Source organism: Chlamydomonas reinhardtii, chromosome 1 (assembly GCF_000002595.2).
Source record: "Chlamydomonas reinhardtii strain CC-503 cw92 mt+ chromosome 1, whole genome shotgun sequence".
NCBI classification, from domain to species: domain Eukaryota; kingdom Viridiplantae; phylum Chlorophyta; class Chlorophyceae; order Chlamydomonadales; family Chlamydomonadaceae; genus Chlamydomonas; species Chlamydomonas reinhardtii.
In genome coordinates, this window is record NC_057004.1 from 7,465,733 (window position 1) to 7,486,150 (window position 20,418).

At 63.9% G+C, this 20,418-nt stretch overlaps 3 protein-coding genes across 3 annotated transcripts; 2 read left to right on the top strand and 1 right to left on the bottom strand.

Moving 5' to 3' along the window:
* The first annotated feature begins 4,495 nt into the window (after positions 1-4,495).
* On the top strand, positions 4,496-14,817 carry CHLRE_01g053700v5 (uncharacterized protein). Its single transcript, XM_043059011.1, has 14 exons — positions 4,496-5,602; positions 5,749-5,821; positions 5,978-6,057; positions 6,313-6,510; positions 6,627-6,702; positions 6,892-6,937; positions 7,074-7,136; positions 7,320-7,435; positions 7,611-7,776; positions 7,963-8,351; positions 8,520-12,218; positions 12,342-12,456; positions 12,639-13,147; positions 13,314-14,817. The coding sequence occupies exons 1-14, from the start codon at positions 5,286-5,288 to the stop codon at positions 14,151-14,153; spliced, it is 6,687 nt and encodes a 2,228-aa protein (XP_042928925.1). The 5' UTR covers positions 4,496-5,285; the 3' UTR covers positions 14,154-14,817.
* A 93-nt stretch (positions 14,818-14,910) lies between these two features.
* CHLRE_01g053750v5 (uncharacterized protein) lies at positions 14,911-17,795 on the bottom strand. The gene is made up of 6 exons (XM_001690214.2): positions 17,558-17,795; positions 17,227-17,353; positions 16,969-17,086; positions 16,622-16,773; positions 16,281-16,400; positions 14,911-15,959 (listed from the first exon to the last, which is right to left on the bottom strand). The coding sequence occupies exons 1-6, from the start codon at positions 17,722-17,724 to the stop codon at positions 15,867-15,869; spliced, it is 777 nt and encodes a 258-aa protein (XP_001690266.2). The 5' UTR covers positions 17,725-17,795; the 3' UTR covers positions 14,911-15,866.
* A 100-nt stretch (positions 17,796-17,895) lies between these two features.
* Positions 17,896-20,382, top strand: CHLRE_01g053800v5 (uncharacterized protein). The gene is made up of 2 exons (XM_001689752.2): positions 17,896-18,197; positions 18,294-20,382. Exons 1-2 carry the CDS (start codon positions 18,036-18,038, stop codon positions 19,824-19,826), a joined length of 1,695 nt encoding a protein of 564 aa, XP_001689804.2. The 5' UTR covers positions 17,896-18,035; the 3' UTR covers positions 19,827-20,382.
* Positions 20,383-20,418: the final 36 nt, after the last annotated feature.

Below are 20,418 nucleotides of genomic sequence, written 5' to 3' on the forward strand. Positions count from 1 at the left end.
GGGCTGCACCTAACACAGCCTATCCTTGCGACAGCAGCGTTCTAGCACCAACAGCTGACTAGCCACTGAAGCGCCTATCAACAAAGCAAACCACAACCACGGGCAAAACCGCCAACGATAACGCAAACAGCCAATCTCACCCAACCAGCTACTCACCAGTTGGCCCCCGTTACGGCAACACTACCGTCTCGCAACAATCGAAGATGAATGCCAGCTCTGCACCAGCTTAGAGAGCTGCCTCCTGTCATAGTCATAAGTTCCAAGCCCTGCCGTACTCGTCCACCAGACTCATGCTGTGGAATCCCCAGGTACGCTAGCTCGCGTCACCTCCAAGCCTGCAACGCCCTCATGTGTACACTCATGAAGCGTAACTTGGTCGCGTCTCCGCGCACCAGAACAAGTGATCACCTAACGCCGGCACATAACACACAATTGCACTTAGTCATGGCGCTCCTGCCCACGCACGCATAGCGCCCTCTTACTTGAAGTCACCTTGTCCTATTACGCTACGCACACGTCTGCACGCACGCAATCATACCTCCCGTCCGTAACCTTACACATAACCATGCGATATGCGACCAAGCATGTTATGCCCCTAGCAAGCGGAAAGCGCTGACACTGCGGGTGTCGAAAGCTCCCCCGCTTCCCCTTGCTTCTCTTCTACCCTACTCAACCCCCACGTCGCCTGTTGCCCCTCATCTACACATGCCTGCATGACTCCCCGTCCTTCCGTTGCCCCTTCACTTGAGGCCCAGCTTGTCGCGCAACTCCAGGAACTTGGCCGGCCCCAGCGGCTTGGTCAGGATGTCCGCCACCATCTCAGCGGTCGGCACGTACCGCACCTCCAGCTCGCCCAGCGCCACGCGCTCCCGCACGAAGTGGTACAGCACGTCAATGTGCTTGGACTGCTGCGAGTGTAGGGGGTTGCGGATCAGCGCCTGCGCCCCCTGGTTGTCACCCAGCAGGATGGTGGCCCTGTCGCCGAGCACGCCGAAGTCCGACATCAGCTTGCGCTGCCACAACATCTCCCGCGCTGCACTGGCCGCCGCCATGTACTCCGCCTCAGTGGTGGACGCCGCCACCGTCGGTTGCAGCTTGGACTGCCAGGCCGTTGCCGTGCCGTTAGCCTGAACAACGTAAGCGGTGGTCGAGCGGCGCGTGTCCAGGCAGCCGGCGTAGTCGGCGTCGGCGTAGCCCAGCACGAACTCGCCGTAGCGGGCGTCGCCCGACAGCACCAGCCCTTCCCCGCTGTACACCAGCCCCAGCGTCGCCGTGCCCTTGAGGTAGCGCAGCACGCGCTTTGCCGCCTGCAGGTGCGCCTCCGTCGGCGTCGCCATGTGCCGCGCCAGGCAGCCCACAGCCAGCGCGATGTCCGGCCGCGTGCAATTGGCCAGGTACATCAGAGAGCCCACCAGCGAGCGGTACACCGCCGCCAGCGCGTTGGTCAGCAGGCGCTGCTCCACCGTGGTGTTGGACGCCCGCAGCAGCTTCTCGCCCTCCAGCATGGGCGTGGACACCGGCGCCGACAGGTCCATGCCGAACTGCTCCAGCACGTCGGCGGTGTACTGCCGCTGCGACAGCTTGATGGTGCGGGCGGCTCTGTCGCGCACTATGTCCATGCCGAGGTAGTAGCGCGCCTCGCCCAGGTCCTTGATGGCGAAGCGCTTGCCGAACGCGACCTTGAACGACGCCAGCTGCAGCTTGGACCTGCCGGCGACCAGCATGTCGTCCACGTGCACGATGACGTAGATGTCGCCGGCGGGTGCACGCCTGACGAACAACCCTGGATCTGCGTCCGACTCCACGAATCCGCACTGCCCCAGCGCCTCCTTGAGCTTGGCGTACCAGGCCCGCGGCGCCTGCCGCAGCCCGTACAACGCCTTGCGCAGGCGGAGCTTGACGCCAGGCCCACCCAGCTGGAAGCCCGGCGGCTGATCAACGTAGATCACCGGCCCGCCCTCCTCCAGCTCGCCGTACAGGAAGGCCGTGGTCACGTCTAGCTGCAGCAGCTCCAGATCGAACGCCGCCGCGATGGCCAGCAGCATCCTTGCGGACGCCAGCCTGCCCGTTGGCGCCCAGGTTTCGAAGACGTCGCGTCCCTCCACCTGCTGGTAGCCCTTCACAACTAGCCGCGCCTTGTACGTCACCGCCCGCCCGGCACTGTCGCGCTTGATCTTGAACACCCAGCGCACGCCCAGCACCTTCTGTTCCGGCGGCGGCACCTCCAGCGTATACACGCTTAGCGCCGCCAGCTGGTCCATCTCCGCGGCCATCGCCTCCATCCACCAAGTGAAGTCCTTGCGGCCGCGCACCTGCTCATACGTGGGCTCGTCTCCGCCAGGCCAGCTAGGGTCCACATCCGGCAGCTTGCTAGCCACCGCGATGAGCTGCGCCTTCGTCACCACGCTGCAAGTGCCAAGCCGATTGTATGTGAGGCGCTCCGGCGCCTGCCGGTCGCGACCAGAGCGCCGCTGCTCCGGCGGCGCGCTGCCCGCCTGGATGCTGCCGTCGCCGCCGCCTTGATCCAGCGCATCCGCAGCGGCGGCTGCCGCTGCCTCGGCTGCTTCCGCTTGCCCCTCAGCGTCAGCTCCGTCACCCGCCGCCGCGGCCTCGCCCGCTGGCTGCACTGAGGTGGTCTGCTGCGCTGAGTCATTAATATCAGTATTAACAGTGCTGGTATTAGATAGCGGCTGCGCCACCTGCTGTGCCGCTGCTTGTGGCATTTCTGAGCCGTCTGGGCCTTGCTGCTGCGGCATGCCCTGCTGCGGCGCCTCCCCCGGCTCCTGCGCTCCTACTACGCCCGGCTGCACAGCTGCTGCCTGACGCGGCAGACCGGCCGGCGGTACAGCAACACCCGCCGCCGCCGCCGGTGGGCTGTCGTCGTCAGAGTCCGAGCTCGCCGGGTAGGGCTCCGCCGCAGCCGCCGCCGCCGAAGCAGCACGCGGCAACGCCCCGCTCCACCCCACGGAGTACACGTTTTGTTGCGGTTTAGCCTTTCGGGCATCCTTAGCCCGAACGGATAAACCGCAACAGGAGGTAATGTCTTCCGTACGTTGATTACTGACAGGGGTGTGCGTGTGTGATGGGACAGGTTTAAGGCAGGTTGGCGAGGTCCCATAGGGTGCAGCTGACGCCCGTACCCCAAGCACTGACAGGGGTGTGCGTATGATGACAGCGCCAGCACGATGGCTAAACTGAGCATGAGGAATGCGCGCCAGCAAACTACCAGCCTGCCAGCAATTCAACGATATTGCGGTACAGTAACTCATTCACTCCGGTGTTATACCAGCCAGGCAGCCACGCGCTCATGCCTTGACGTTGCACGTTGGATGTGGGGCTCTGGGAATACGCTGCACACTACGGGGAGTACACTCAGTACAGGACTACACCAACCTGCCCTTGACCCTATCTCATCGCCCCCCACCAGCACGACAGCTAAACATAAACATGAAAGAATTGTCGAAAACAGGGGGGGTAGAAAACAAAGTGCCAGACCCAGGCCCTGAAATCCCCGGGAACCCCCTTATGGATGCGGATTACAATTGAAGGGACAGCCCGACAAGCGGGGGCACGCCGTACCCACGCCGCGAAGGGCCATCTGCGACCCAGAGAAACAACACCCGCCCCCTGGTTGGCTGCCGACCTTCATAGTGTTACGCACATGAGCCAAGCCGAAGCCCGCCAAAGCCCCACCGCCGCGTAACACCCCTCATCTCGTTTAGGTCTTTTGGCGGCAGCACCAACGCACAACATGACGACCGCCCCCACCTGGGACAAAACCTTGTTGTTCAGGGGTGAAAACCCCTTAGTATATTACCAAAGTGGTGCCTATCGACTCCTCTTGACGAGCGCTATGACGCTGTGCCATTGATATTCGGTTTTGAGACTTCGTTGGTCGGACGGTCGCACGGCGGGATTGCCTCCACGGAAATCCCCTCGACCCCGCCCACTCCCCGTTCAACTCTCTGCCATTTGGACAGTGTGCATCGGCAGCCTTGTTGGGCGTGAATGCATGCGCACCAGGGCTTGAGAGCCCCGCTATGTTAGTGCGGACGTGTCGAATGTGGGGGCAGTGCAAATGTCCACGACAGAACACACAAGTTTGCACCAGGGTCTGCACCCCCACCGCTTTATTTGTGCTATCACGGCATAACGTACATACTGTGATCCACGTGGTGCTACATGTGGCTCCTAGTCTTGCTTGTGGGGCGCTTCCCATAACACGCCAGGATGGGCTCCCGAAACCTAGCGGACCCTCACTGGGACCCCGACCGACACAACTGTGGCAGCCCAGAACTTCCTCACCAGACCACCCCTGACAAAACTCAAAGTACACATGCGTAGCGCTACGCTAAATTTCCATAGTTTTGAGCATAGGGTACGACTGTGAGCATTCTAAACCCCCTGGGTGCGAGCTGGAAACCGACGCTGTGTCGTGACTTGTGTCCCGGTGTTATCTTCCCTGCTGATCCATTTTTGAGCACACAGATGCACCAATCAAGCAACGTGGCGCAAGCGTGCCATAGCCAAAGCAGGGCGGTCGCATGGGCGGTCGCACTCTTTGGCCTGAGTGCTACTTGGTGCGGTTTGATGTGGTAACTTACATATTAATTTTCCTGACTACTGTCGTTTAATACTAGTGAAGGCACAAGCCCAACGGGTGCCTCAACCAAAGCGCTCCCACTTGATTTGGCTGGGCAACTTGGCGCCACCTTCCAACTACCAGCAAGATCAAGTAATAGACGTCAACGCGCCACAATACTATGGTGCCGCGCCTGTGTCAATGAAGCCGAAGCCAGCCAAGCCCGTGCAGCGCGCTGGTAAATGACCTGCGCATATATACGGTGAGAATTCGTATTTGCCTTGGCTTCAAATTCTTTCGGACAAGCCGAGTAGCAAACCAACATTCACGCGGGCGTCCCTTTATTTTTCTACACGTGCACTGGGCGGTTAACCGCAATTGGGCATCATAATGGAGACGCATATAGGATGCATAATCTGGACCATCTCACCGCAGCAAAGCAGCCCGTTGGAGAGCAGCAACATTGGGCAGACTTGGCGCCGTCTGTGGCCATACCGCGCAGCCTTGCATTCAGCTTTGTAGGGTAACGTGCCAACTGGCGTCGGCAGCACAAGGTTTCCCAGGTTGCCAAAAGAAGTCCTCGCGCAAGTTCACGCTGCGCCCGTGGTCCTCCCGCGCCGCGCTGCGTTGCTAGGCGCAGGTCATGAGGTCCTGGCTTTGGCTCAGTGGTTGACGCCTTCGACGGGAAACATGTCATAGCCATATGGCACGCCAAGGAGCTCTGGCGGCAGGGCCATTTATGGAGTTGGACGTCGAAGACAGCAGCCCGCTCCGGCCTGCCAGTGCGCGCCGCGACCAGCCTGAGCTGGGCCCAAGCCGACAGGCCAGCGGGGTGGCGGCTGGCGGTCCTGGTGCAGGGCCAGGCGGCAGCCGCTCCATTCGGCTGGAGGGCGTGGCGCAGCGCTGGCGCTGGCGGCAGCTGTGGCGATGGGCTGCACACAAGGCGCGGGGCCTGAACCCCCTGCTCTTCCTGGACTGGGCCCTGCCCGTCATGCACCCGGCATCACGAGGGCGCGTCGCGTGAGTGTCGTACATGCGCAGCGTGCCTTGATGTTAAGCAGCATTCGGGTCTGCGGCGTCTCTGGGGTCGTTTCTATGGCTGGGTGATCATTGTGCGCGCACGGGACCGACGCACGCGCCCTGGGGTTTCCATCGTGTGCACACAGGTGGGACGCTGTAATGCTGGTGACGGTGGTCTACATCGCAACTTGTGTGCCCATGGAGGCAGCCTTCAGCCAAGTGAGTCTGCCCTGCACGCCAGTGTGTGCGTGGTAACCCGGGGCCGGGATTACCCGGCTACAGGGCGGGATTTCGGCGCAGTGCGTGCGTGCTTCTGCTCCGCTCCAAGACATATTGCCCCATGACCGTCACAAAGGATCCTCTTTCATTCTGCAGGTGCGGGGCAACGCCGTAATCCATGGCCTGAGCTGGGTGGTGATGGCGATCCTGGCCACGGACATACTGGTCACAAGCAGGTGGGTTACGGCAGAACCCTTGCACTGGGCGAGCTAGCTGGCTGGCTAGCTGACTTGGTTAGCTGGCACAGGTGGGTGCGCCCTGGGCGTGAGCGATGCACATGCTCTGCATTCGTGTGATTTATGAGCAGCCATCTTCATTGTTGCTTGCCGCTAGCTGCTTGCAGTGCCAGTGCCGCGGAATGCCACACGCACCGAACTGTACCTGAAGCCAGGATGGATTGCGCGTCACAACCATACATGCTGCTCTTGCAGGACGTCCGTCATCACGGCGCAGGGTGATGTGGTGCGGGACAGCCGGCGGGTGATGGCGCACTATGCGCGCAGCGGGCGCCTGGCGGTTGACGTGATCGCGTGCCTGCCGTACGGCCGCATGGTCACGTCCAGCCCCGCCAACCAGTACGTCATACTGCTGGTGCTGCTCAAGCTGGTGTACCTCATGAAGTACACCAGGTGAGTCTGGGTTATATGATGAGACTGGTAGGCCGCATGCCCAGCTTGCAATGAGGTCTATCACCGTTAGCTACCGTTTACTGCTGCGTGCGACCCTGCCTGCCGACCCTCACCAGGTTGATCCGCAGCAGCGGGCGACTGATGAACCCGCTGGCCCTGATGCGCCTGGTGGTGTTCATGTTGTTCATTGCGGTGAGCTAGGGCGGGGATTCGGTTCAGGGCCAACTGCTGGGGCCAGGGCGGGGGCCGGGGCTGGGGCCGGGGCTGGGGCCGGGGAGGAGTAAGTAGCAATCTTACATACTGGTTACGACACGCCGCTCCAAGATGTCGCTCCCTTACCCCCTTAGGCCCTTACCCCACTTCATTTCATGATTCGCACAGCACTGGTCCTGCTGCCTGTGGCACCTGCTCAGCGACGCCATCCCAGGTAATTCGGGAGGAGCATCGGCGCCCACCGGGACGCACACAGCAGCGTGACCGCCGGGCATGTCAGCAATCACGTTGCGCGTGCGGAGCCTGCCGGCACTTGCTTTGCAATGATTGCGACCTCCACGCCAACGCAGGCGAGCCGTGGATGTTCTCCAACGAGTGCAAGGATTGCTCAGATGGCATGCACTACCTGCTGGGTAGGTTTCAATAATATGTAGTTGGGCAGGCTGTTACCAGCTACACCCCAGACGCACCCGTAGTACAGCAAGGGGCAGCGCCGCGAGCGCACGTGCATACATGCCGAGCTAGCTGTGTCTTCTGCTCCATGCTCCTCACCGCCCTAAGACCGCTTTGCCTTCCCGCCACGCCGCGTGCACCAGGCTTTTACCAGTCCTTGCTGCTGCTCCTGGGCGACAAGCCTCAGGCCTACAACAACATCGAGCGTGTGCTGGTCACCGCCCTGCTCTTCCTGGGGACGCTCTTCTACGCCATTGTGGTGCGTGAAGCCACTGCCGTGGGGCACTGTGCAGCTAAGCAGAAACGGGGCTAGGAAGCCACAAGCTGTTGGCCGCGGGCATGTGAGTCGCGTGAATGTATGTTGAAGCCACGTGCTGCATGCCTGTCACCGCGCACCACGCCTGGCGCCTGCTGTTTCCTGCCTCATGAAACAGGTGGGGAGCATGACGCTCCTGGTCGCAAACATGTTTGCCACAGCCTCCAGGCACAAGCAGCGGGCGGCGCAGGTGAACGACGCGCTGCGCTACAGCGGAGTGGATCACGGCGTGCGCGAGCGGGTGGGCGAGTTCTTCGACCACCTCGCCACCTTCCACCACCCCGGTAAGCAACAGTGCCTGTATGTGAGCGGGTTGCCCGGCTTGAGCGCGGCTCCTCAGTGGGTAGGAGGTTGAAGGTCGGGCGGGATGCAGGCCGGGCAGGGTACGTGCCGGGTGGGGACAAGCGTGTGTACGGCAGGGATCTGACAATGACTGTCTCACGCATGTGTTTGCTGCTTCACCCGTGCAGGCTCCGAGGGCGTGGCCTATCTCCAGGAGCTGCCAGTGGGGCTGTACGGCAGCGCCATGGCAGAGCTCTTCGGCCCCGTGCTGTCACGTGTGCAGCTCTTCGCCTACTGCGAGCGGCCCTTCATCTGGCGCCTGGCGCAAAAGCTGCGGCTGTCACTTTTCATGCACGGGGACGTCATCTACGAGCTCGGAAGCGTGGGACACGACATGTACATCATCTGGAAAGGCGCGGTGGGGCTTGTAGGTCCGGATGGGGTTTTGGCGGCGATGCTCACAGACGGCGAGCATTTTGGAGAGCTCGGGCTGATGGCTGCGCACTACCCCCGGCCACACCGGGCGGTTTCACTTCGGCCCTGTGACGTCCTGATGTTGAGCCGCTGGGAGCTGCAGGTGAGTGTCCGCGCCCGTGCCCGCCCGTGTGTGTGGGTCTGTGTGTGGTTTGGTCGCCACGTACGCACGTACGTGTGACATGACCGCTGGCCCTGCCTTCCAAATGACAACCGACACTTGGGGCTCAGACTATTAACCGCTCACGCCCATTACCCTTGCCCTTGACAGGAGGCGATGAAGGACTTCCCGGAGAGCGCTGCCCTGGTCAAGGACCGGTCTCGCAGCCGGGTTGAAGACCACGAGCTGGCAGGCAACCTGTGGGCCTTCGCGCTGGCGGTGCTGGGTGGCTATGCGGACGAGGAGGGACACCTGCGCCTGGATGCGGACGTGGGCGGCGGAGGTGGCGGCGGAGGCCTGGGCGACCACTTCAGCAGCAGCAGTGCTGGACCCGGCTCCGGTGCGGTGCTCCGACGACGCCAGCGGCAGGCCCTGCTGTCTAGGACAGCTAAGGCGCAGCAGGTCGGCCGACGTGGCGAGGGTGCAGTGCAGGCCGGTTGGGCGGACGAGGGCGGCGAGGAAGGCGCGGGCGACCGCAGCTACCCGCGGGCTGTGATGCAGCCGCTGCCGCCTTCAGCAGCAGCCTGGGTCAGCCCAGCGTTTGGGAAGAGCGGCATCGATGCTAATGACTGTGGCAGCGATCGGGCAGTGGGCGGCTGCAAAGGCGGCCCTGTGGCGGAGGCGAGGGAACAGCCCAGCAGTGCTGCAGAGGGGAGCGGCAAAGGCAGCAGTAGCACCGCTGGCAAGGCTTCGTCGGGAAAGACGTATCTAGTGTCGTTCCTGGGGAGGAAGAAGCAGGTGGAGGCTGCAAAGGCCGCTGCCGCAACCGCTGCTGCTGGCGTGGCGCAGCGCTCTCCGCGCTCAGCTGCCGCTGCGGCTGCAACCAGCAGCGGCGGCTCTACGGCTGCTGCTGCGGCCGTGGACACAGCGGAACCGGAGCTCCAGCAGCCGAGCGACGCCCAGCCGGCTGATGCTGCGGTGCGGGATGCTGTGGGCCGCCCCAGCCGCGGCCCTTCACCGGAGCCGCAGCTGCTCGGCAGCGTACAGCAGCCCTCGCCGCTGCAAGAGCAGCCCTCAGCAACCCAGTCGCCGTCCCTGGGTGCCCGCATCCTTAACAGCATCCGCCGCCGCGCCTCCCAGACCAAGCTGATTGATCCCGCTGCCGGCAGCAGCGCAACCGCGGGGCACGGCGGCCACACCCGCCATTCCTCCCGGCGAAGTTCCACAGCCGCAGCCGCCGAGTGCAAAGACTCTGCGGGTGACGGATACGGTGGCGGCAGTGAGGACGATGACGAGCTCCAGCTGTCCGGCATGGGCAGCAGAGCCAGCGCCACAGGCACGTCGCTGGGTCTTGATCTAGCCTCACGTGCACCGTCGTCGAACTGGAGTGGCCTCGCGCGGCGGCAGCCCAGCATGCTGCAGCCGCTAGCAGGGCTCTTGGCGCAGCGCTCAGTGGGCTCGGTCCTGTCCACCGCGGCGCAGCGGCAAGCGCTGGCAGCTGTAGCAGCAGCCGATGGCGGCGCGGATGGAAGCGAACCTGAGGATGGGCGTGACGCGGCGGCGACGGCGGCAGCAGCAATGAGTGCGGCAACAGCAGCCGCCGCCTTTGGCTCTGTTAGCGGCCCAGTGGACAGGTCGAGCCGCAGCCGGCGAGGCAGCACCACCAGCAGCTACGGCCCAGCGGCTGTGGCGCCGCCGCTCACACATGTGCAGCAGCTGCCCGCGCCGCAGATCTACAGCAGCGGCGGCAGCCGCACCACCAGCAATACCGGGCACTTGCACCTGACTACAGCAGCACATATGCTGCAGTTGCCGCGCAACCTGCTCCGGCAGCCATCCGTCATGACAGCTCTGTCCATGGCGCTTTCGGGCGGGCTGGGGATGATCGGCGCTGGTGGCAGCTGGGGCCTTGCAGCGCCTGCGCCCGCGCCGCCGGACCTGGGGCCGTTCTCGCCGGTTGGCCCTGCCAGTGGCGGCGGCGGTCGCAGCCCGGGCGGGCGAAGCCCTGGTGGTTCGGGTAACGGGTTCGTGCCAATGCGTTCCGCCGCTGCCCCTGCGGCGGCTACGGCACAGGCGCCGGGCATTGCCGAGGTGCTGGCGGCAGCAGCTGGTGGAAGTGCGGCATCGCTGGCGAGCCCAAATGGGCGGGCAGGGGCGGCGCAGCTCGCTTCGCCGACATCGGGTGTCGCACATCAGCAACGCTTGCGACAGCAGCAGTCTCGCCATCGGCCCCGGCGTGCATCGCTCTGGATCGACTCCTTGTTTGAGGAGCTAGAGATGGATCGAAAGCCCGCAGCTGTTCCCCCGGCGCCTCTGGGCGCTGAAGAAGCCGCCTTACTGGTCAGGGCAGCAAGAGCGCCTTCGCCACCGCCTCAGCGGCCGCCGCAAAGTGGAGGCGGCGGCGCGCTGAAAAGCTGGGAATCGTTGGCAAACGAGCTAGCAGTAGACATGCCATCGCCGTTTGCTGCAATCCAGTCGCCCACTGCGTCAGTACCGCAGCCGGACAGCGTGGTGGCTGATGGAGAGGGCAACGCGATTGGAGGCGAAGCCCGCAGGGTGAGTGGGAGCGGCGGCGGCGCAAGCCAGGACGCGCCTGCCAGGAACGGGGCTGGTAACCAACGGCGGACTTTGCAGCAGCGACGGACAGCCGGGCCACTGTCTCCAATGGGCACAGGTAGCGGACGCCCGCAACAGCAGGCGTCGCCCCGTGTCGGTGGCGGAGCGACCGGCAGCGGGATGGGGACCGGGGCAACAGTAGGTCAGCGGTCCTCGTTTTCCATTGATGAGGTATGGGAGCACATCAAGGCAGCAGCGGCAGCCGCCGCAACCACCACCGTCGGTTTGGGAGCGCACGGCAATGGCAGCAGCAGGGCCCAACTAGCCGCCGGGCCTCGCGGCGCGGCGCGGGATGCTACTGCCGGCGGCGGCGGTGGCGGCGCAACAGCAGCTAACTCCAGCGACGCTCTTAACTCTATGCTGCCGTCGCTTTACGTTGAGGGCCTGGAAATTGCAACCGATTTGCAACCGGCCGCCGCCGCAGCCAATGCAGCTGTGGCGTATGGTGGCGCCCAGCCTGCCCCTGCAGCTTTGCTCCGCACCACAGGCAGCGGCTACGTGCCGCCCGGCTCCCTGCCGGCCCCGCTGCAGCCCGCCTCTCCCCTTTCCCCGCTGAAGCACTACACGTCAAGTCGGCCGCCGCCGCTCGAATTTCGCCTGTCCGCGACGGGGCTCTCAGCCCTCGCACCTCCTCCAGCTGGCGCACCCGTTGCTTCACCCAGCGGGCACAGCCGCGGCCGTGTTGATGCCGCCGGAATCGCCGCACGGTACGCATTTGATATGGGCGGCTTGCTGTCTCCCACACCCTCGTCGATGCAGCAACACGCCTCCCAGCTCCAGCAACGCACGTCGGCGCTGCCGTCGCCTCACGGCGGCGCCCACCACCATCGCATGGACCGACCGCACCTCTATCCCGCACAGCCGTCGCAGCAGCAGGGGCTGATTTCTCGCCGCAGCATCGGCAGCCGCATAACGCACCGCAGCTCGGCAGGCTACTCACACCCAAGCGGCAACCGCTCTGGTCGTACCAGCAGTGTGGGAATGCAGCAGGCGGCACAGGACCAGGAAGCCGATTACCGCATCGGTGACGGCCTGTCGGGAGATGAAGCGGCCGAGGACGGCGGCTGGTCGGACACTTCATCTTCGTCCGACACCTCTGCGGGCGCTGTTGGGGTTGGGCAGAAGGGGCGCCGCAAGCAGGAGCGGCGCCGGCAGCGGGAGGTGGAGGCGCTGCGGCGGCAGCTGGCCGCGGCGAACACACGTGCGTTGGCGCTGCAGTCGCAGCTCTCAGACTTCTGGGCGGACCCCGGCAAGGTAAGCGCGCATGGGCCCAGTAGGTTGACTACAGCTTGATGTATGATCATAGCCCGGGCCGGTTCAGCGCGAGATTTAGGCGACAACTAAAGCCCGCACCGGTTGTTTTCTTCTTGCGTGCAGGTCCCGGTGGTAGCGGCGCTGGTGCAGCGGGAGGTGCAGGCGGCACTGGCGCGGCTGTGCGCGGTGGTGGATGGGAAGCTGTCCAGCGTGCGGGATAGCATGCTCAACCTCACAGGTGATCCGGATATCAATTGTGGGTGGCATGTTCGGGGAAGCACAGGGAAGGAAACACGTTTGGGCGTCGCCCACCCCTGCCATTTCCACCATGGTAATCTCACCATGCGCTTGCTCTCCCATGCCGCTCAACGCATGCCGATCATACCGCCTTGTCTGTACCATGTACCGCCGTATGTACAGTGCGGGCCGAGGACCTGACACAGCAGGTGGCGGTGGCGGATGACCGGCTGCAGCGGCTGGAAGACCTGGCGGCGGCGGCGGAGCAGGGCGACGGCGGCGGCGCAGGTGGTGGCGGCGGCAGTAGCAGCGTGCTCGGCGTGTCAATCGACCATTGGGTTGGTGCCGAACCGGCGGCAAGGAGAAGGAGCAGCAGCGGCGGCGCCTTGCAGAACCAGTTGCAGCAGGGAGAGCCGCTGAAGTGGGGCGCCCAGCAGCATGCGCGGCTTCAGGCGGCCTCGCGGCGCGGCAGTGGCGTACTGATGGGCAGCAGCAGTGCGGCGGACCTGCTGCTGCCGGTAGCAGCAGGCGGCGAGCGGCGCGGCAGCTTGTCAGGCAGCGGCATCTTTGCATCCAGCCTGGCGGGTGGTGGACTTGGGCTTCTGGGCCCGGGGCTGGGTGCCAACAGCCCCGCCCGCAGGGGCACACCACAGCAGCTGGCGAACGGCCGGCGCGGGTCCACACTGTCGCAGGTGAGGCTCCCTGGGGCGGCCGCTGCATGTGGGGTGTGTGTGGTTGTGGCCCAGTGGCTGTGCCCTTTTTCGCCGCGGATGTGAAGCGAAGGGGCGCGGCTTGCTGACGCTATGCTGACGCCCGACTCTCTCCATCCTCTGCAAATCCCCTGCTGGCGGCGGCTAGGTACCTGTCCACGGCATCCTCAAGAACGGCTCCGTCACAGGCGCCGCGGCGGCCGCCAATGCCGCAGCAGCCGCCAATGCCTGTGCAACAGCCACTGTCTGGACCGGCAGCAGCACACTTGCTGCCCCTGCGGCTGACGTTGTTCCACTGCCGGGCGCGTTCATGGACGGAGGCGAAGGCGGCAGTGCGCTTGGAGAGCCCACGTCGCCCCGCACTCTCTCGGCCGAGCACGAGCAGTGGCGGGGGAGCCGGAGTAGTGGCGAGGGCGCTTTGCCATCTGCTGCCGCGGAAGCTGCCCACGCATCCGGCGGCGGGCTGCTGCTGGGACCCGAGGAGGCGGCGGCTACAGCCGCAGCCGTGGTTGCAAGTGCGCTGGGCATTAGGCATGGCGGCGGCGGTAGCATCAGCGGGGCTCTGTCAGGCTTGAGCCTGATGTCAAGTGGGGCGAGGGCGAGCCTGAACGGCGGCGCCGGGTCGGGGCATGACCTGTCGCGCCGCTCCCGCATGGGCTCTTTATCGCAAGGCCCCGCGCCGGCGCTGATGTCGGCCGAAGCCGCCAGGAGTGCTGCTGGAAGTCGCAGCGGCTCCGGACCCCCGGCAGGCGCTACGGGCCCGGCAGCCGAGAAAACGTCGGCTGGTGGCGGCCGCAGCGACTCAGCCGTGTTACCGGGGGCGCAGCTGGTGTACATGGATGGCGATGAGGAGGCTGGCGGCGCCGGCGGCGTGTCCGGCAGCAGCCGAGGCAAGGACGGGTCGGCTGCTGGCGTCGGCGGCGGGCGCGGTGGCGGCCGCAGCGGGCGGTGGTTGGAGCTGCGGCGCGCTGGAACTGATGAACTCTGAACTGATGAACTGATGAGGGGTGTGTGCATCCATGGCCAAGGACGGACGTTTGATGCGCGTGTAGGAGGGTTGGGGTGTTTGTGGTAAACAGTGAGCAGCAAGAGAGTGGATTCTTGGTGTACGGCATGAGGGGGGGGGGTGCGGAGTGGAAGCATGTGACTGGGATAATGGAGTGACCCGCAACAGCGCGTGAATCCTTGGCTTGGACGCGGCATTGTTGTCTCGGGCTGGCTGAGTGATTGGCGTTTTGCAGTATGCCATTGAGCTGGTACAGGACTACAGGCCAGCAGCGACCCCGGCTATGTCCGGGAGATGAGGTAGTTTCAAACCGTCGCCCTCAGACACTGCACCAACGTGGCGTGGGCGCAGCCCACTTATCCTTTGAGGGGAAGAGCCACTTTCTTGTCCGCACTTCGTGCACAGTACGCTGGGATGGTGGGCTGGACATGGGGTATCAAGTTAATCCTTTGATTCTTTCATGAGAGAAGCGCGAATTGTGACGTCGTGCATGGTCACATTATGCGGCATGCACATAGGTATGCAGGGGGAGGCCCAGCAGGCCCAGAGTGGTGTCACACTAGCATCTATCACGGCCCATAATGTGCTTTGGATCGTGACTGGCATATACAGGCAAATTCCGCAACTACTGTAACGCAGGTCCATTGCTTTCCTTCTTGTGTTCCTCGCTGGTGCGGCTGTGGGTCTTCCTTTGAGCCGGGCTCGGCACACGGCCGCCTCAGCCTGCCTGGCCAGAAGGCGAGCGAGCAGCTTACAGCCCCCCTCGCCAGCGGACTGTCCCTGTCCAGCCGACCGGGGGCATCCGAGGCTCTCGCGCACTCGCCGCGTTCCTACACAACGAAACTGTGTGTTTGGTCTACGCCCAGGGGATAACCGGAACGGTATTAGAGGCCTAGCGAACCGCCGGTCTGACAGCTCCCCACATCACGTAGCATCACGGGCCTAGGCTGAAGGGCGTTATTGACTTATTGGAACCCCCGCGCAGCGCGTACACTGCAACATTGTTGCAACCGAGCCACATGAGCACCGCGGCGCCGCGGGCCAAGGCGGATACCGTCAACCGACGAACCGAACAGCTCCCTAAACGCCGCGCAACGCTACACAGCAACCGTCACTGCAACCGAGCCACCGATCATTTCCAGACTGGAATGCCCACCTATCCCCCGCCTCTGGTCAGGGCCGTTCATCGTGGCCTTTCACACAGTGCCAGGCCCCTCGCTCATTACAGCCATCCGCGCCAGCAGAAGGTGGCTGTCCGACCAATTGGGAGCATCCGAGGCTCTTGCCATCGCCGCGTTTCCGCGTGAAGCAAGCACGTGTGGTTTTGGTCTATACCTAGTCTTGGCGAGAACCGGGACGCTGTTGGAAAGCCAACGCTGAGTAATCCCGCAGGTCTGACAGCTCCACAAATCACAGGCCTAGGCTTAGCAGTGGTGCAGCATGATTGGATTCCCCGCGCTGCGCCCCCGCGCTGCGCAACAAAAGTCACTGCTGCATACGAGGCTCTCACTGGCTCTGACGCTCTCACGTCTCAGTAATCATTCACGCAAACCTTACCCAAGCCTTACCCACACCTTACCCACACGTTATCCACACATCCGTAGCAGCTTCCCAGCTGCCTGCCTGCTCACTTCACCATCACGACAGTCACATATCACGTGTCGTTGAGGTTAAGGCACAAGGTCACATTCAGGTTCACTGAAGGAACTCCCGCAGGTCCAGCGGCTTGGTGCCCAGCAGTAGCGGGCGGTGGGACAGCGCGGGTGCCGCGTCCGCCAGTGTGCGCTCCTGTGGGTGCATACGCGTGCAGGTATGGGCAGAGGCGCGTGAAAGCAGTTGTCTCCATCTGCAGGGGGATTCTCGTACAGCGAAATAGCGGGTGCGCTGGGGCCCATCGTAGTTGCAACGTGCTACACGGCATGCCAAAGAGTGCGGAGGCACACGGCTTTGCTGCCGTTGATTACGCGCCTACTATAACCCCCGCCTTACACCGTACAGGCTGCTATCACAAAGCTCAAAGCACGGTCCACGGGGCCCCACTGACCCATTCCAGCGCAGCCCAAGTTTGGTTTAGTTTGGGCTGGTATTTACACCCCCGCCCCCGCGCACCTGCACCGCGAAGCCCATCTCCGCCGCCGCGATGCCGAAGTTCTCCACCAGCCGCCGCCGGCCGTGCTCCGGGTGCAGCACCTCACACAGCCGCGTCACAAAGTCATCGTGGCCCCGCCCCTGCGACATGGCATGCAAAGCTGACTGTGTAACGCACCAACGAGATGGAACAGCATGGGTTCACACCATGCCGGCCCGTGTACGTTGAGGTAATGACGCCAGGCGTCACGAGTTTGCCTTGGCGCCCTGCCGTGTTTCCGCTCACCCAAGTGCACGCGTGCCCAGGCACTGTGGCTCTCCAAACCGCCAAGCTGTAAGCCACCCATGCCCAGGTCCCTCACCTCCCGGTACTTGGGCGCCTTGGGCGGGTGCCGCAGCAGCGCCATGCGCGCCGGGTCGTAGTCCCACAGGAAGGAGGTGTGGTGCAGCCATCGCTTGCCGGTGATGGCTTGCGCGTTGCCGCCCACCTTGCGGCCGCCCGCCACTATGTAGTCTGTGGACCACAGCGCAGCGTAAAGCAGGTCAGCGTAGAGAAGGGCGTAAAGTGGGGATGTGACACGTGTTGTTCTTTTGAGCAGGGTTGCTACGCCCCGCTGCGCTCGGGCCTGGTGTTCGCTGTTTTGATCCAACGAGCCAGAGCAGCACGATCAAGCGGTGGCGCCAAGCAAAGCTTTGGGGAGTTACGTACCGTTTTCCCGCAGGCCGAAATCCTTACATCCCGCCGCGGCGAAGGCGGGTCGGTACAGCTGCTCTGTCCATTTCATGATGGGCTGGGGGAAGCACTCCACGTCAGGCAGAGCCGAGCCCTACACACACACGCGGCCCCAGCATAGTGAATCGTTGTTGGTGCCATACGTTGCCGTACTTGCCAATTGATGCTGTCACAAGGCGCCAAAGGCATTGTGGGGCTGCCCCACCCTGCTAAGGGTGTGGGAGGCCTCCGCACCTCCATGATCAGGGTCGCGAACACTGTGTCTGCGTCCACCACCACCGTTCCCCCGCCTGTGAATCTCCGCAAAGCGGGCACGCCACTCTCCAATGCTGATTTACAGTGAACTAGCTCGGCAGGACGCCTGCAAAGATGAAAGCGAGGAAGCAAGGATAGTTGGCCAAGGTGAACCACACCATTCCGTCTAGCGCACCGCGTGTCAGCTACGCCGGCCCCATGCCCTTCCCCATCCACCCTTTGCAGCGCTCGCCCCCTCCTCGCTCGGCCCAACTCGTCTCGCCACCGCCTTGGACCTGATACACCCATAGTGGCGACCAGGCAAGCTCACCCCGATATCCCGATGACGATGGAAGGGCTGAAAGCACCGTCGTTCACGATTAGCCAGTTATCTTTGGTCGCTCGCAGCAGTGCTTCCTCCAGGTTTAATTGCGTGTATATTGGTAATCGAGACAAGCGCAGCAAGTTGAGCACCGGGCGTGCTGCGCCGACTGCCATAGCTCCTTGTGCAGACAGGATCACGGACGCTTGACCAGTTTATAAGAATGCGACCTGTTGCCTGACTCCTCAACGAGAAAGGCTGAATGAGGAAACGCGAACAAGTTCTGGATCGAGTTATTCGATTGCCCAGGAGCCGTCTGCAAGCCAAAGAAAGTGTGCTGCTATGCCCGAGAACTGCAACTTACTGTAATGAAATTGCCAAAAATGACTCTGTCGCTGGCTGGCTGAGTCAAGCGCTGGTCCACGTCTTTTGTAGCGACCTTCGGAGACTCCAGAGGCATTTCCTGCAATAAGCAAGGAGAGCCGGAATGATGTCTTTCGGCCGACCACCGAGGCCTGCGCATGCAGCCAGCACCACACCAGCAGCAGCAAACGCCATCGCCCAACCTCAGCAGGAGCCTGCCGCGAGCCTTAAGGACGCCCTGGCCGATGCTGAAAAGCGTGTACAGGAGCTGAGGAAGATATGGCAGGTGAAACTGGCCTCCTTCCTCCACCAGCGCATAGTAGTGTGGCATGCTTCGACTGAGCATTGACTTGCGCCACCCTGCCGCCATGCACTCCTGCAGGCGTCGCAAGCTGCAGCATCGGTACTGCAGAAAAAGACCATGGAGGCCGGGACGCAAACCTCCCCATGGCCAGCTGCTCGGCGGACGCGTGCCCCCTCCCCTTTGGTCCTGCCGGACGGTCGCGCGGGTTCCTTAGAGGCCATGGTGCACGCGGCGTGCGTGGAGCTGTTGACGCCTGGCGCGCAGCGACACCCGCACGGCTCGCTGCCGTCATCGACAGTTGGCAAAACCCGCAGCTTTGGCCAGAGGACCGCTGGAGGGTGCGCTGCTGAATGCGTGGCGGACAGCCTGCAGCAGGCGATGATGGAGACGCCTGCGGGAGCGCGCCCGGCTTGGCTGCGCTCGCACCGTTTGGAGACGCCGCTGTCCTCCACCTCCATAGCGGCGCCCTTCTCCGCCTACCGCCACTCCAGCCGCATGGCAGCGGAATCCACGGCCGCCTCCGAGGCGTGCACGCCGCCGCCCCGCACAGCCAACACCGCCTGCGGCACCGCGGCGGCCGCCGCGCAGGCGCTGGTGCCCGCCGGCAGCCTGGCGTCGGACTCCGCCGGTTCCGGCGACCTACAGCTGCTGCGCCATCTCGATCAGGAGCAGCAGCAGCAGCTGCTGGTGTCGCACATTGACGATGTGGCGTTGGGGGTGCCGATGGAGCCAATGTTTGAGGCTTTCACGCCGCACACCAGCGCCATGCGCCTGCGCGCGGCCATGCAGTGGATGCGGCTGCAGCTAGGCGCGGTGGCGGTCGCGGGCGGGGGCGGCGTTGGGGCCGACGGCGCCGGCAATGGCGCCTCGCAGCGCAGGGCGGGCCGCCAGCGGCGCTACTCTGACTCCTCCGTCAGCCCGGCGCTGAAGATCCTGCTGGGTGCTTCCGCGGCTGCGCCGCCCGCTGCAGGCAATGGAGCCGCTGCCGCTGCTGAGTACGAGGCCAGTGATGGGGCGTCGGAGGGCTGCACAGCGCTGGAGCAGCAGCTGGAGGACCTCGAGGCGGACGGGCTGAAGGGCATTGCGGGGTTGGGAGCGGCAGCCGCGCACACAGGGACCTACAGCCGGGCCTCCACGGGCGGCGGCGGCGCGGCCGTGGACCTGCTGATGTCGGGTGAGGCGGATGTCGAGGCGGATGTATTCTGCCTCAACCCGCTCTTTGATGGCCAGCAGCGCCGCACCGAGGGCGGCGCGCCCGGGCGCTGCATAGCGCCGTGGCAGGCGGGCTCACCGGACAAGGAGCCCAGCTCCGACTCGGACGATTTCGGGCCTTACTGCGGGCCGGCAATGGGCGTGCTGCCCTTCGCGGCAGCCGCCGCCATGGCTGGGCAGTCGGCAGCGTTGACAACTGTAAGCACGGGGCTGGGCGTTCACCCGATGGGCCTCGTCACAGCGGCGCCGGCGGCGTGTGTGGGCGCCGGAGGTCTGGGTGGAGGTGGTGGAGTACTGCGGGACATTTCCCATGGCCTGAACCTGGCCTCTCGACTGGCGCCGGCGGCAAAGGGTTCGGCAAAGGCGACTGATAACGGCCTACCTACAGTCTGGCGGTAGCCGCCGCCAGGTCGCTTGGATATCACGCCACGGGGGCCTTCATTCATTGTTTCAATAAGTTGCGGCCAGGGATGTAGGGAGACTGGGCCGCCTATCTGCTCACGCTGGGCGTGAATGACGGTACTGCGGGGTCGGCGTCAGGGTAGCGGCATGTTGTGGACGCCTGGCCTTGGTGCCTTCTCACGTGCCCCAATGAACAGCGCCACTGCGCATGTGCGAGGGTGTGGGCTCCCTACCGGCACCTGTCTGTGCTTGGGTACAAGGGGTACTCGTTTGACTGCGTGGGAGCGTAGACTGCCGCAGTCTTCGCGCTGATGGGCAATTGATTAGTGCATGTTGTTCCCAAGGAGCTGCTACTGTGCTGACAGACATTCGGTACCGTAGTGTGGAACCATGCACTTCATGGTAGCAGACGTGTATGGGGTCTTGCGTGCCCTGCTCTAGTGTACGGAAAGCGGACGTGCGTGCACTCTTTGCAACCGTTTCCCGGGGTTTTTCCTGTACGGCTGGAACTCTACCTGAGACCGCTGTGCGCATGTTGACCGTGTTCACAATAATGACAAGATTCTCCGTGCCTTTCAGAATGCGGGCT

Coding starts and splice junctions, on each gene's coding strand:
- CHLRE_01g053750v5 (XM_001690214.2), bottom strand. CDS start 17,724: ATGGCAGTCGGCGCAGCACGCCCGGTGCTCAACTTGCTGCGCTTGTCT. Junction 17,354..17,557: donor ATCGTCATCGGGATATCGGG/GTGAGCTTGCCT, acceptor TCATCTTTGCAG/GCGTCCTGCCGAGCTAGTTC. Junction 17,087..17,226: donor TCGCGACCCTGATCATGGAG/GTGCGGAGGCCT, acceptor GTGTGTGTGTAG/GGCTCGGCTCTGCCTGACGT.
- CHLRE_01g053700v5 (XM_043059011.1), top strand. CDS start 5,286: ATGGCACGCCAAGGAGCTCTGGCGGCAGGGCCATTTATGGAGTTGGAC. Junction 5,603..5,748: donor GCATCACGAGGGCGCGTCGC/GTGAGTGTCGTA, acceptor GTGTGCACACAG/GTGGGACGCTGTAATGCTGG. Junction 5,822..5,977: donor TGGAGGCAGCCTTCAGCCAA/GTGAGTCTGCCC, acceptor TTCATTCTGCAG/GTGCGGGGCAACGCCGTAAT.
- CHLRE_01g053800v5 (XM_001689752.2), top strand. CDS start 18,036: ATGATGTCTTTCGGCCGACCACCGAGGCCTGCGCATGCAGCCAGCACC. Junction 18,198..18,293: donor AGCTGAGGAAGATATGGCAG/GTGAAACTGGCC, acceptor GCACTCCTGCAG/GCGTCGCAAGCTGCAGCATC.